This window comes from Nelusetta ayraudi, unplaced genomic scaffold, assembly GCF_046127955.1.
Source record: "Nelusetta ayraudi isolate G7.1 ecotype Tasmania unplaced genomic scaffold, CSIRO-AGI_Nayr_v1 ptg000070l, whole genome shotgun sequence".
Lineage (NCBI taxonomy): Eukaryota > Metazoa > Chordata > Actinopteri > Tetraodontiformes > Monacanthidae > Nelusetta > Nelusetta ayraudi.
This window is the reverse complement of record NW_027466120.1, coordinates 3,801,295-3,815,756: the sequence shown is the minus strand read 5'-3', so window position 1 is coordinate 3,815,756 and position 14,462 is coordinate 3,801,295. Positions and strand designations below refer to the sequence as shown.

The 14,462-nt window shown below is 41.3% G+C and overlaps 2 protein-coding genes and 2 non-coding genes across 10 annotated transcripts; all 4 read left to right on the top strand.

Annotated features, from left to right (window-relative positions):
- Window positions 1-1,885: 1,885 nt before the first annotated feature.
- On the top strand, window positions 1,886-5,121 carry prim1 (DNA primase subunit 1). 2 transcript variants are annotated; one of them, XM_076041709.1, is made up of 13 exons: window positions 1,887-2,121; window positions 2,452-2,609; window positions 2,710-2,816; window positions 2,902-2,975; window positions 3,085-3,221; window positions 3,349-3,407; window positions 3,537-3,648; window positions 3,828-3,917; window positions 4,037-4,169; window positions 4,252-4,321; window positions 4,408-4,514; window positions 4,665-4,763; window positions 4,883-5,121. In XM_076041709.1, the coding sequence occupies exons 1-13, from the start codon at window positions 2,013-2,015 to the stop codon at window positions 4,900-4,902; spliced, it is 1,275 nt and encodes a 424-aa protein (XP_075897824.1). In that variant the 5' UTR covers window positions 1,887-2,012; the 3' UTR covers window positions 4,903-5,121. The 2 variants fall into 2 exon arrangements, 1 of the variants encoding a protein (XP_075897824.1); XR_012928626.1 differs by lacking the exon at window positions 4,883-5,121 and having other exon boundaries at window positions 1,886-2,121; window positions 4,389-4,514.
- Window positions 5,122-5,605: 484 nt separating this feature from the next.
- naca (nascent polypeptide associated complex subunit alpha) lies at window positions 5,606-13,411 on the top strand. Of its 6 annotated transcripts, none has more exons than XM_076041704.1 (10): window positions 5,606-5,680; window positions 6,222-6,293; window positions 9,221-10,602; window positions 10,645-11,536; window positions 11,947-12,032; window positions 12,259-12,336; window positions 12,462-12,608; window positions 12,735-12,863; window positions 12,960-13,082; window positions 13,299-13,411. In XM_076041704.1, exons 2-10 carry the CDS (start codon window positions 6,224-6,226, stop codon window positions 13,311-13,313), a joined length of 2,922 nt encoding a protein of 973 aa, XP_075897819.1. In that variant the 5' UTR covers window positions 5,606-5,680; window positions 6,222-6,223; the 3' UTR covers window positions 13,314-13,411. The 6 variants fall into 6 exon arrangements, with proteins under 6 accessions (XP_075897819.1, XP_075897820.1, XP_075897821.1 ...); XM_076041705.1 differs by having other exon boundaries at window positions 9,221-10,824; window positions 10,867-11,536; XM_076041706.1 differs by having other exon boundaries at window positions 9,221-11,157; window positions 11,200-11,536.
- LOC142899082 (small nucleolar RNA SNORD59) lies at window positions 12,115-12,188 on the top strand. The gene has a single exon (XR_012928686.1). It is a non-coding gene; the product is annotated as a small nucleolar RNA SNORD59 (small nucleolar RNA).
- Window positions 13,155-13,228, top strand: LOC142899083 (small nucleolar RNA SNORD59). Its single transcript, XR_012928687.1, has one exon. It is a non-coding gene; the product is annotated as a small nucleolar RNA SNORD59 (small nucleolar RNA).
- Window positions 13,412-14,462: the final 1,051 nt, after the last annotated feature.

The window sequence follows — 14,462 nt, the reverse complement described above, 5'->3', positions numbered from 1 at the left end:
TAACATCATATAACTAACATCTAAAACAAACAAGCAGCTGGCTGGAGCTGTTTACATGTTTTCATCTTAAATCTCATAACAGCCAATTTCTCTTGTGCCCGCTTCTGCATCAAAACAGATCTACACCTTGATTATTTCTGTTAAGCTGACAACACCTAATCAGCAGCGCAAAATATGTGAGTAAATTAAAGGCCATCATTTTAACAGCCGGGAGCCTTAGATCACACCAACGATGAAAAACAGGGTTGATTCATTTTACAGAAGTTTATCAGATAAAAGGCAACAACTCTACTTGAGGAGGGACAAAGACATTTTTCTGTAGATATTTTAACTTTAAAAAGTCCAACTATCAAAGTAAACCATTTTTACTCAAGTGCAACTAAAAACCATTATGCCATTGTTGTTACATTCATCCTGGTTGACTGACCCTACTTGTTTTACTCTGTTGTCTTGCTCCATTGACATTTAACATTGTTGTTAGTGAACAATATGAGCTGTGAAATATAACGAGTGAGATAAAACAGTGTGTGTTAGTGGATGTATGGATATTTAAAGGTATATTATTTTGGCACGGGATTCTGGCTTTCAAACCTACTAATGTTGAGTTGCACTCAGGCTGAGATATACTTAAACTAGAGTCTCAGAGTATAAAACAAAATTGAGGTAGGCAGCTGAGTTTAAATCAAGGATCCATTTCAAATAATTTCTTAGACAGGACCCATGAAACAACCTCATTACATCTCCAAATGGCTTGCAGCAAAAATTATTTACATAATTCAAGTATGATTCAACATATTTGAGGGCTGTTTCATTATGTAAATTAAATTGATTATAAAATGATTTAAAGCGCTACCATGAAGACAAGTGTAATCATGAAGTGGAAATGTACTGGTGATGCTTGTCTGTTAATTGCTTTTGAGGGTGTGTGATGAAATGATGGTGCACAGAAGATAGGCTATGTGCTCATTAACATATTTCTAGTCCACAGGAATGTTATTGATAGTGGCTTATTATGCACTGGTGTAGGGCTACTCTCACCCACCTATAGGACAATAATTAAATCGAAGAAGCTGATTAATAATGGATGAGGATACAAATCAAAATCATGTGGAGAGACAATATTGATATGTCATATTTATTTGTTATGCTGCTCGTACCTATGTGTTTGTGAATGGATAGGTATGAGATGAAGGTGAAGATGGGTATTGATGTGTGTATATGTATAGATGAAATCAACCACAGCCAAAATAAAGACAAAAAAGTTTTATAGGCAGACAATTTTAAAAAGAAAAGACAATTTTCTGAATACGGACACAACCAACACAGTTGTTGTGTAAGTGACTGTTTCATTTATGAACTGTGAATGTTTCTGACGTGAAATAACTTTTTTTTTGTTTTTTAAAGATTAAAGTCGTCTAAAAATTAGATAGTTGTTTAAACTTCCTTGAGAGTGTCCTAATGCCAAACCAGATATTACATTGCCCTCTAACGGTGTAAAAACACACTACAGTCAATCAATTTATTCACCCATTATTATTGTTTTATAATATTTTACAGTATTGCAATAAAATACATTTTTCCCGCACAGAAGATGCGCGTTCTATTAAATTATTGTTGTAAAATGTCTATTAACATTAACGCTAGTTTTAAACAACTACAGGTCCCATTAGCCTCTTTTCGTACCCATTCAACTTCATTTTAGGATGCATGTTAAAATTAATTTGAAGGTGTCAAGGGATGTTGATTTTAGTTTATGCGGACGTATGGTACATTGTTATTTTTACATGGCAAAGAGCAGGTGCCGTTTTGAGTTTCGAAAGACATCCCGGCTTCCGTATGACGTAGGCATATTAAGTCACGCCTTATTGGTTTCCTTCTTTCCTCAAGAGTTTTCCCGCGCTGCCGTCGCAAAACATCATACCGAACTGTCAGCAACTAGCGTGTCTGTCTGTCCGAGAGTTTTCTTCTGCATTAGTCGTCCGCACCGGGTATTGTTACAGTACTGCCAGGCCATGCCGTCGTCAGATTATGACTCGGCGTCTCTACCGGACTTGTTACCGCTTTACTACCGCCGGCTGTTTCCTTTCTCTCAGTACTACCGATGGCTCAACTATGGAGGATGTAAGTATCACATGCAGACAGACCAGATTGCCAAATTAACTATAGCTTACCGGAATCTTTCATTGCCTCTCAATGCATATGTATTAATTACAGCACTTCCTTTTAAATTAGAAAAAGGTAACGTTATAGCATAATATGTTATTTATTTAAACGGTGTCTGAGTGAGTCCTACGCTAAGATGTTCTGAGAATGTATACATACCCCTGTCATTGTGGGGCAAGACATGTCCAGATTTTTTTGTTTGACAATGTGTTAATTATTAATTTTTGATCTTCTGAGACAATACAAATTTGCATTTAATTTATACCAGACGTTTCTTTTTTATCTCAGTGCAGAAGAATTACTTTCAGAACCGTGAGTTCTCCTTCACACTTAAAGATGACATCTACGTCCGCTACCAGTCGTTTACCACACAAAACGAGCTGGAGAAGGAAATGCAAAAGATGAACCCCTACAAAATTGACATTGGAGCAGTCTACAGCCACAGGGTAGGACCAGGGACCCTCCTTTTATGTTTGTGTGTCAGTCACGCAACTTGTGTGCTTTTGGTTTGTTCTGTTGTGTCATTGTTCCCTCTGCCACTTACAGCCCAATCAGCACAACACAGTGAAGTCAGGAACATTCCAGGCCCTGGAGAAGGAGCTGGTGTTTGATATCGACATGACAGATTATGATGATGTCAGGAGCTGCTGCAGGTGAAACAGTTTAGTCGTTTATTTTCACCATGTCTGCCACTTTTCATTGCATTTCAATGAGATGACTCAAAACTCTATTATTCAGTGCTGCAGATATTTGTTCTAAATGCTGGACTCTGATGACCATCGCAATTCGCATCCTGGATAGAGCCCTTCGAGGTTTGCTTTTTATGGATACATTTCACGTATTTGTTCACTTCTATGCAGTTACTATTTATTGATATTTGGGTGTGTTTGATTTTTTTTTCTTTCTTTCTTTTTTTTTAAGATGACTTTGGATTCCAACACCTGCTCTGGGTTTACTCTGGCAGAAGAGGAGTGCATTGCTGGGTGTGTGATGAAGCAGCCAGAAAGCTGTCTGTGGCTGCCCGTTCTGCAGTTGCAGAATACCTCAGCCTAGTGAAGGTACTCGTACTTTAATTCAGTAACCCCCCACTCACATTTCAGATTTTAAAAAAATACTGAACAGCCATAAGATAGAATCCCCCATTAATGCAAACATTGTGATCAGCTTTTTACTGCTGTCTTGTAGGGAGGTGAAGAGACGATCAAGAAAGTTGTTCTGAGTGATCCAATCCATCCTTTTATCAAGTAAGAGTTAGTTTAAAGTTGCAGTGTGTCTACAAAAAGTGTTGTCTGAATGTTATATTATATACAATTTTATTAAAAGTTGTTTGTTTCTGCAATCTGTTTTAAATGAAACTGGTTCTCCCCACACAGGGAATCTTTGGAAGTTGTGAAGGAATACTTTGTTCGGTACGCAATACAGGATCAGGAAATACTCGGTCGCAAGGAATCTGTGGAAAAAGTGCTGGCACTTGTGCCTGAAGATATCCTCTTTCCCGTGTCATACATTGACGGATAGGGGCTTAAAGTAAAGAAAATTGTTGTGATGCTTTTCTTTCTAAATGATAGATGTTTTCACATACAGTCTTCTGTACAAATAGCAATTGATTTTTACCTTGTTGCCACCTTCTTGAAAAAATCCTAACCTTAACTGGGTGCTTACATGTGAGAAAGGAACTGCAACAGGATTTCCAGAATGACAAAAAACCAGAGAGCCTTTGGAAATCAATTCAGGACCAAGCTAAAAGGAAACAGGTGTGTAACTCAACTGGAAATGCTGTAGGATACGGTTGGCGTTTGTTTATCTGAACAGCACTGGGGTAAATGTGAACTCTTACACATATAATAAAGGGAGCGTTTCTTTTGTCCAACAGAGCACTGCCAAAAAGGGCCAACACTTTGAGAAAGAAATCATGCTGCAGTACTGTTACCCTCGGCTTGATGTCAACGTCAGCAAAGGGGTCAACCACTTGCTTAAGAGTCCCTTCAGTGTCCACCCAAAAACAGGTGACAACAAGTCTGCTAACATGTGATCAAGATGATAAATGTTGACGTTCACTGCAACTTATTCCCATCAAACTCTGGCTAGGCCGCATTTCAGTTCCCATTGACCTCAAGGAATTGGATAGCTTTGATCCTTTTGCTGTCCCGACTATAAGGTTAGTCATAATAGTGTTGGCTGTTTGCTGCTCTAATGTGTGCATAGTGTTACACTTGCCAGATCAGATATTTGTTCTTCTTTCAGTTTTGTCTGTGACGAGCTCGATCAACCAAAGACAGGTGAAGAAGATGAGAAGTCGGAGGACCTGAAGGAGAATGACAAAGACACAACAGAGAAAAGAAAGATCAGAGGTGAAATCTGAATTTCAGCTTTACTGTGGTTCCCCACACAACTTTGACACTTCTTCAAAGTTATAAAGGGGTAGCACAAGGACTTTATTTATTTATTTATTTATTGCAATATGAGACACCCTAAACATTGAACATTACTTTTCTCCACAGATTACAAACGAACAAGCCTGGCAAAGTACATTAAATACATGGATCAGTTTCTGGATGGAATGGCCCGTTCATGGAAAGGAGATCTTCTTAAAAAAAGTGGTGGGTTTCATTGTTGAAAGTACATTGCATAATTATACATTTTCAGAAATTCCTTTCCGTCATATAATACATTTTCTATTTAATCTTTTTTTTTGTTTTTTCTTTTTTTTTTTTTACAGATCTTCAGAAAGAATTTTGAAGTGTCCCACGGAAATCAGTGAAAAACTGCCCTCCATTTCTGTATTTTTTGGGGATAAAGTTGAATGTTGGAAAAAATTAACTTTTCTTGATATGCTACTCATATTTAAGCTATAAATATAACATGGTAGTTGATTTTTTTTTCTGTACAGTGCATTTCATTGACTGCTGTGTTTTCTACATGTTGCACAGTCAAAATAAATGAGGTATTTTAATCATTTTTCCAATGTAATGACTGTTTGATTTTTAACAGAGGCATTTTGTTACTTTAGAGAATATGTTGTTTTTGCATTTAATTAACCTCAGGATATTATAAATATTTTCCTACTGCTTATGATGACATCTGTGTCTAATATGGAAATGCCCAAAGAACTAGTTGTACTAAATGTATTCCAATAATTTAAGATGTACATTTAGTGTAAGCAAAACAAACTATTTCACATGATGTCTCGACCCAGATGTGTTTAATATTTTACCATTGTGGAGAATTATCACTGTTATTCACAATCAAAAATCACCTGTTTCAACCAGTGTAGCTACATTTCTCATCAGTCTAGAGTGAACAGTATAAATTTCCACTAACATTCACTTGGCAATAATGATAATAATAATAATGACGATAATAAAAATAAAAATAATGCGGTAATCGCTATTTGGGAAAATGGAAATATCGCTTTAAATAACCCGGAAGCAGAAAATCATTGTATACCGGATATTACCGTGAAAGTGGTGGTACGAGTTCTTTCTCACAGCCATCTTGGATACAGCGTCCTGAGTCGGTGAGTGTCTCCCTTGTTAATCTTAAATCATCCAGTGTTTTATCCCCACTCCAACCCCCAAGAACGTTTTCGTTTTATAAATTGGAGTAGGTTTATTCGGCTGTTGAGATTATTTCGGGTTTTTTGCGTTCCCGTTTCCTGACGAAAGTGATGTTACTACCAGCTCAAAATGGGGGAACAGCGTTGCGAGCCTTGTAGCCTGCCATGGCCGCAACAACTTGCATGTCGTATCATAAGATTTTTCTACTTCCTCTCTAGTTTGCTTACACATCGGCGTTGAGTGAGGTTTTAGTGTTTCTGTAGACGGGGGGACTCCTGCCCCACTGCAGCTAAAGGTAGCTATTAGTGTGTCTGAACTCAACCAAGCTAAATTCACCGCAGCCGAGATGCTAACAAGTTACAGCGTGGGTCTCGTCACCTGTTCACCTCGTCCTCTCTAGAAAATCGGTCTTCTGTCTCCGCTATTACACTCGTTCGACCGGACTTGAAGCTTCATTGTGAGTGATTAACAAATTGTGTGTTTTCTGTTTTCTGCTCGCAGCCATGCCCAGTGAAGCCACAGAAACTGTCCCAGTTACCGAACAGGAGATGCAGCAGCCTCAAGTAGAGACTGGTGCGTATGATCTACTTTCTGCCATACACGTTTTGGTTGTTTTGTATTGAAGACTGGGGTCCTGGAGCTCGGAGCACAATTGATGTTACGCAATACGCCGCCCATGTTGGGCAGACGTCGTTTTAATGGACTAGGTTCAATGATTAGGTAACTTGAATCTGGTCTGTTTGGAGTAGATTCTGGTGTTAGGCCTGTCGTCATCCCCCAGACCTTTTGGCTGTGAGGTGGTTTGTTCCTGCTTAAAAGGGCAATCCAGGACCCCCTTCTTCTACTACACAAACTCACTAAAGTGTGTGACATGAGATAACTGGGTGTGTCGCACAGTGCATGTTGGTGAGATTGCTTTTCCTTGCACTGTAATGCCTTGAAACATGTAAACTGTCACAGTACCTGTTGGATTTGAGAAAGGTTAATAAAATGGCTCCTAATGAACATATGTGCATGATCTACTCTGGTTTGCTACTAGTATGTAATTACTCATGGACCACCCCGTTTGAGCAGTAATTTACTTTCATGTATCTCTGTGTTATTCTTGTTTATTTGGATGCAATGTTTGACTGGGAGCAAGGCAGATACGTATTCAAACATGAATGTTTCCATTTGAAGTTAAACTGATACAATTTTGAAATATTGAAACTCTTCATGGGAATTGAGAGTAGTATTTGGATATTTGGAGAGATATAAGCAAACTTCAGCTGTATCGTATTCAAGCATAAACATTTTTTTATGTTAATAAGCGGAGAACTATGCAATTAGAAAACATGGCATTTTAACACTTATTTGAGAACCTTTTAATTGTATTAAGTTGTAATTGTATGAGAATTTTTTTTTTAATGATTGCCTACATGTTGAGTAACATTACTCATCCCCTCAACCAGTCAATCGGAAAGGGGGGAAAAATGATTCCATTCACACATTAAGTTATTGTTGGCCTAACCACTCCTTCAACATGTCAAACAAGATTGTCTTCTTTCAAGCGTCTTACTACTAGTTTTTGCCTGTTTCACATTTTTGCCAAATTCTTTCTGGCAATGTCAGACTGTGGCTCACTAATTTTCCGACATTGCTGAGAATGGCAGGGTATTCCAGTTTCCCTGAATCAAATGTGCATTTTTATTTCAGCTAAGATGATGCTACAATATTTCCAACAGTACTAAATACGTTCCTTGTAAAAGGGCCAACTTTCAAATTTGTAAATTTCCAGTTTATTCCCAAAATTTCAAACTTTGTAATTTTGCAACATATGCATGTCTTACACTGAGCCTGTCTAGTCTTGCTTATGGCATGCTTGTCACATGAGTTTTAGGGGTCACTTCTTGGCGCTAAGCACACAAGTGTCAAGGTAATTAGATTAAACCACTGGGACTGTGTTAGGGTTGTGCTGCCATTGGTGTGCGTGCCTCTAGTCGGAACATCTCACTTATTCACTTGACAGCTGCATGGAGCGATATTCTTAAACCTCCACATCAAAGTTTACTTTATTTGATCAAAGTTTGATGTATGTGCGTTTTACACAAACACATTTCTTCATGTGTGGAGCACTTTCTCTTTCACTTCGTGGTGATTTAGTTTTCAGTGAATTGTTTTCCCAAACATCCACTGCAAATTTCCCTTCGACTTGTTACTTTACTTGCTTCTCATCTATCAACTGCAGTCGTATCCACAACCCCTCTTGATGTGGCTGATCCCTCTGTGAACAAGACAGAACCCTCCGTTACTGGTCAAGAGATTGATTCACGTGTTATAGCTGGCACCCAGGCTTCCAGTGAACAGCCAAATGGTGTTGCCACAAATGAAGGCCTGACCAAGCATACTGACGAGATTGGGTTGTTGAAATCACCTGTTGCACAGCAGGGGGAGAGTGACAAACCAGTGGGGGTGTCAGCCTCTTCACTGGTATGTGAGAAGTCGGTCTCTTCTTTGGAAATGCTGAATGCCTCCTCTGAAGAACCCAGTGCAAATGAAAAGGCTGTCCCAGTTGAAGAGCAAACTAAGGAGATGGCTGTGGGTGCTAAAGAGTTCATTAATGAGAAAAGTGAGCATTCTTCTGTGCAACTAACTGTCTTTGAAGATAAACCTGATCCAGTACATTGTGGTCCTAAAGACGTCAATGAAACCAGTGTGGCGGTGGAAGCAACAGGGTCATCATCTACTAAAAAAGAATCAAAAAATTGTGGGCAAGCTTCAACTCAATATGAGTTAATGCCAATTGATTTAATTGGCAATATTGCTACTCAAAATAAAAATTCTAAAAACAAAGAACTTGTTACATGTCTGTCAAAAGCTGTTCAGGCAGAGGGAAATGCCAGATGTGATGGCCCACCTCTTTCCACGCAACCCATGACAGGTTGGTCTTTCCACAGTAAAATGTACATGCCACACGTTTTTGTATTTTTGCGCACGTGTCAACACAATTAGAAATCTAATAGGGTGAAACCACTAGACATTTGTTTTTTTGGGCACGGTAGTTCCACTAGTACGTTTTCTGAAGGATGTTGGTTGTTATATCTGTGTGAGTAGGACAAAGGTGGCTTCTATATTTTAGTAGAGAAATCATAGGATTGCTGTTCCCTGTGGGGTTTGTTCACAATTTAATCTCATTACCGTGTGAATTTTGAGGGGACAAAGTTCTCCGTCAAAGAATGTTGATAAAAATGTAGAATTGTAGCATTTTTATAGTTGTCTCGCAGTAGATATATTTAAGATGTATGCACAACTAAAACATTTTTGGCTTTTGTGGTTTGGACTTGATGAGGAATCTAACTTTGTGTCATGGGCTTTGTGTATTTTGAGTGAGAATTTGCATCAAAGCAAGACTATGGTGTCTTTCCTAACACTTTGCAAGCAGTGTGTGGCTTGATTCGTGATGATTCACCCTGCATGCAAGGAACTCGTCCAAAATTCTTAAAGACTATCTTTCTATTCAGCTCCACCTCCTGCGTCAGCTTCTACCCAGCAACCGCAGGCCGCTTCTGGCCCTGCAAAGCCCAAAGGCAAAGATTCTAAGAATCTGCCGGGTTCATCTGCCCCAAAGGCTGTCCCTGGCAGACGAAAACGTTCATCTTTGTCTGCCTCTTCCTCTTCTCCTACCTCCCCAAAAGCTGCTTCTTCCACACCCCTTACACCTGTGCTATCCCCCTTGGCGTCCACGCCTGGCAACTCCCCTGCTAATCTGCTGAATTGTTCGGCCCCCAAAGTTGTGAAGGCTGGTAAACAAGGAAAGGCCAAAAAAAGAGAAGCATTTACACCTGGTCCTGCTTCTGTGGAGAGCAAAGTCGCAGCAGTCTCTGAAAAACCAGTTGAGACAAGTCCTAAGCAAACGGTTCTTGAAACTAAACCTTCCCCAGTTGAGCAAAAGCAACCTGTACTGGCTGCAACAAAGCCTTCAGCTGCCCCTGCTGCTTTTAAAGTAACCTCCAAACCTGCCGCTGCAGCTCCTGTTTCATTTACAGGAACAGTTGCAAAATCTGCCCCTGTTTCTGCACTTGCTGAGGATGAGCTCCCCCCACTTATTCCACCTGAAAAGCCAGTTAAAATGCCAATCTCTGTTGAGAAGGCTTGTGTGAAATGTGACTGCTCATCAGTTGAGGCAGCGAAACTGGCTCCAGAGCCAAAGCCAGCCCCCATGGAGGCCGCCAAGCTGGCTCCAGAGCCCAAGCCGGCGCCTGCCGAGGCTGCTGCTAAGGCAGCTTCACAGCCTATGCCTGCCCCTGTCAAGGCCACTCCTAAGCCAGCACCCGTTGAGGCCGCTAAACCAACTCCAGAGCCTAAACCAGCCCCCGTCAATGCTGTTGCTAAGTCAGCCCCCGTAGAGCCCGCTAAACCGGCTCCAGAGCCAAAACCGACCTCCGCCAAGGCTGCCAAACCAGCTCCAGAACCCAAGCCAGCACCAGTGGAGGCCGCTAAGCCGGTTCCAGAGCCTAAGCCTGCTCCCGTGCAGGTCATTAAGCCAGCCCCCGTAGAGGCTGCCAAGGCTCCTCCAGAGCCTAAGCAAGCGCCCGTGGAGGCTGCTGCTAAGCCTGCCCCCATCAAGGCCGCTGCTAAACCAGCCCCCGTGGAGGCCGCCAAACCGGCACCAGACCCTAAGCCAGCCCCCGTCAAGGCCGCTGCTAAACCAGCGCCCTTCGAGGCCGCTAAGCCGGCTCCAGAGCCTAAACCAGTCCCCATCAAGGCCGCAGCTAAGCCAGCCCCCGTAGAGGCCTCTAAGCCAGCTCCAGAGCCTAAACCAGCGCCCGTAGAGGCTGCTAAAGCGGCTCCAGAGCCTAAACCAGCCCCCATCAAGGCTACAGCTAAGCCAGCGCCCGTAGAGGCCGCTAAACCGGCTCCAGAGCCTAAGCCAGCGCCCTTCGAGGCCGCTAAGCCGGCTCCAGAGCCTAAACCAGTCCCCATCAAGGCCGCAGCTAAGCCAGCCCCCGTAGAGGCCTCTAAGCCAGCTCCAGAGCCTAAACCAGCGCCCGTAGAGGCTGCTAAAGCGGCTCCAGAGCCTAAACCAGCCCCCATCAAGGCTACAGCTAAGCCAGCGCCCGTAGAGGCCGCTAAACCGGCTCCGGAGCCTAAGCCAGCGCCCGTAGAGGCCGCTAAGCCGGCTCCAGAGCCTAAACCAGTCCCCATCAAGGCCGCAGCTAAGCCAGCCCCCGTAGAGGCCTCTAAGCCAGCTCCAGAGCCTAAACCAGCGCCCGTAGAGGCTGCTAAAGCGGCTCCAGAGCCTAAACCAGCCCCCATCAAGGCCGCAGCTAAGCCAGCCCCCGTAGGGGCCGCTAAACCAGCTCCAGAGCCTCAGCCTGCCCCCGTCAAGGCCGCAGCTAAACCAGCCCCCGTGGAGGCCGCTAAGCCAGTTTCAGAGCCTAAGCCTGCCCCCATTGAGGTTGCCAAGCCAGTTTCAGAGCCTAAGCCTGCCCCCGTTGAGGTTGCTAAGCCAGCTCCAGAGGCCAAGCCAGCCCCCGTGAAGGCTGCTAAACCGGCTCCAGAGGTAAAGCCAGACTCCAAGCCAGCTGCAAAGCCAGCCCCTGCTGATGCCGCTAAGCCAGCTCCTGAGGCAAAGCCTGCCCCCGTTGAGTCCACTGTTCCTCCTGCTGCTCCACGTAAACTTACATTTGCTGAGGCTGTTGCCAAACCTGTACCTGTTAAACCCGATGTCGAGGTAATTAGTACAACTCCTTCTGAGTCTGTCTCGTCACCCAAACCTACCCCTACTCCAGTTAAAACCCCAGCCAAGATGGAGCCTGTGATCAAGAATGATAAGGGTATTTCTACTTTATATTTTCTTTTTTTTGGTCTGCTGCATCGTTACTGCAGACTGAGATGCACTTTTTAGAGTACACTTTTTTTCTGTATTAGGTCGGTATTATGACACTGTTTTTATGGATGTCTTTGCCTAGAATTGGAAGAATAACGTGCAGTGCCAACTGAGATCAAAACCTTTTGCACTCTTTGCCACAGTGAATGTTTTCCTTTTTTTTTTCTTTTTTTTTTTTAAGTCATTCATGTTGACCTTTTTGAAATTGTTCAATTCTTTGTATTTTAATGAGAAATGACAAACATGTTGTGACCTATTTCTTCCATTTAGGTTGATGCAGGCTTCATACATTTATGTAGACCTGCAAAACATAAAGTGGTATGTTTGACAAAATAAACAAATTCTGTTGTCTTGTAGGATCTGGCACAGAATCAGACAGCGATGACTCTGTCCCTGAGCTGGAGGAACAAGACTCTGCACAGACACAGACACAGCAAGCTCAGGTGAAAATTCATCCTCATTTATTGTTATAGTTTTTTTAAAGTCTTGATTTTTGAGAAAATCAAGATGTACTTTATAGATGACTCTTCTGTGATGATTAACACAGTGACTTTCGTTCTTCTGAGTATACTGAAGCCAGCCTTTCTGTCCTGAGAAGAGAAAATGTGCTGTATCACCATTAACCCCCTCACCCCCCAACTTGCCCTAATATGATGTTCTGTTTTATAGCTTGCAGCAGCTGCAGAAATAGATGAGGAACCGGTCAGCAAGGCCAAACAGAGCCGCAGCGAAAAGAAGGCCAGAAAGGTAAAAAAAAAAACAAAAAGAAGGAAAGAAAAGTAAAGTATCTTTTTTTTTTTTTTTTTTTTTTTTTGTCGTTGTTATATGCATTTGCATAAAATCATTGTACCTTCTCTCCCCCCACCCCTCAGGCCATGTCAAAGCTTGGCCTAAGGCAGGTAACGGGTGTAACCAGAGTCACTATTCGCAAGTCAAAGAACATCCTGTTTGTCATCACTAAACCAGACGTCTACAAGAGCCCAGCATCAGACACATATATTGTCTTTGGTGAAGCGAAGGTAGGTCAGAAACATGCTGTTTGTCAGCAAGGGACTTTTTTCTGTTAAAATTCCAGCAAGAATGTTCTATCAATGTTCTTGTGCTGTTTTTGCACTGATTTACTTATTTTACTCTGTCTACTCCAGATCGAAGATCTTTCCCAGCAAGCCCAGCTGGCTGCCGCAGAAAAATTCAAGGTACAGGGAGAAGCTGTATCAAATATTCAGGAAAACACACAGACACCAACAGTCCAGGAGGAAAGCGAAGAGGAAGAGGTAATCTTGACTTTAAAGTCCGACAAATTATTTGTGAGGGTGCAATAATTGGAATAAAACGACATCACAAATTCTTTTTTTTCCTTTTTTTTAAAGGTTGATGAGACCGGAGTTGAGACGAAGGATATCGAACTCGTTATGTCACAAGCAAATGTGTCTCGGACGAAGGCTGTACGGGCCCTGAAAAACAATAATAACGATATTGTCAATGCTATTATGGTAAGATGTGTTTTTTTTTTTTTTTTTTTTACCAAAGTTTTAAATTCACTTTTATCTGCTGGAACAAAAACCTCTTCTTTGATGATTTTCACAGTGACTTTCGTTCTTCTGAGTTTTATGAAGCCTACATTTCTGTACTGAGAGGAGAAAAGCTCTTCAGTTGAAAGAAAGAATATCTGAAGAAATATGCTAACATTTATTTTATTTCCTTTGCAGGAATTGACAATGTGAGGGGACCCTGGCAGGGTTACAGAAAGGTTGCTGATTTAACCTCATTTATACAATTTATACCCGAGATGGAAATAAAGTTGTGGCTTGACAAATGAAAAGTTGATGTCGTGCAGTTTATTTTGGATAATGGGTGGGATTTACTCATGAATGAATAATGTGTTTTTCTAGACAGTGTGTGTTCCAATCCCTCTTCAAACCTTGCATTGACTTGAGTTTGCAAAAGGTTATGCACATTTTTCTTTTAAAGGAATTAAGAGTGAAAATATTAAGCTCTTGCAAAGAAAATGGCTGTGATCTAGGTATGTTGTGGTCATGTAGTCCTGCAACAAAGTTGAGTTTTGCACTCAATGAAGGGTGAAGAAATGCACAGCTTGCAAAAATTGAGAAACTTGCAATTTTATTTTATTTTTGTGCAGTTGGTACCCTTGCACTGCATTTTTCAAATGTGCAAATCCCGATACGTTTTAATTAATTACCAAATGGTTACCTGTTAATGTTCTCACATCCTCTTTCACTTCGAATAAACCGTGGGGTTACTCAACACTTTGGATGTCAAACGTTGGGAGTATCTTGGACCTTGCTTATGGCTGACTGAAGATTTATAAAGACACCAGCGGAAGTTGAATCAATAAATTAAAAAAAATTCAAGCTCACAATGTTCTGCCCTATAATAAAATCTTTAATTGTGGTGTTGGCGTGTATCTTATAATGAAAAAAACAAACGAGTTCCACTTTTGTGTTAACAGCACTTAAAAGAAATGAAGTTCTTCAATAAGATTAAACACTTTGGAACCATTTCAAAGCGCAATTAATATGTTGTATTTAATTGGTACAGCTACTTCACCGTAAAGTTAATTACTGCGAGTTTTTTTTTTTTTTTTTTTTTTTTTTTATTAAATAGTCGGTGTAAAGGTGCTGAAGTAAAAGAACACAGTTTTATTTTATTTATTTATTTATTTTTTTAAATACAGATTACTTTTATACCCATAGCCAATTTGTCAATAGTTCTCCAAATTTAAAGGCCGTTCGTATATCTAGCTGGGCACAGCACAACGCCTCAGTAAATCGGTTTTGTGACCGTTGTTTTTTTTTTTTTACCGTGTGACTTGTTGACGTTACTCTTTGTAACCATATATCCGGTTTAATCAT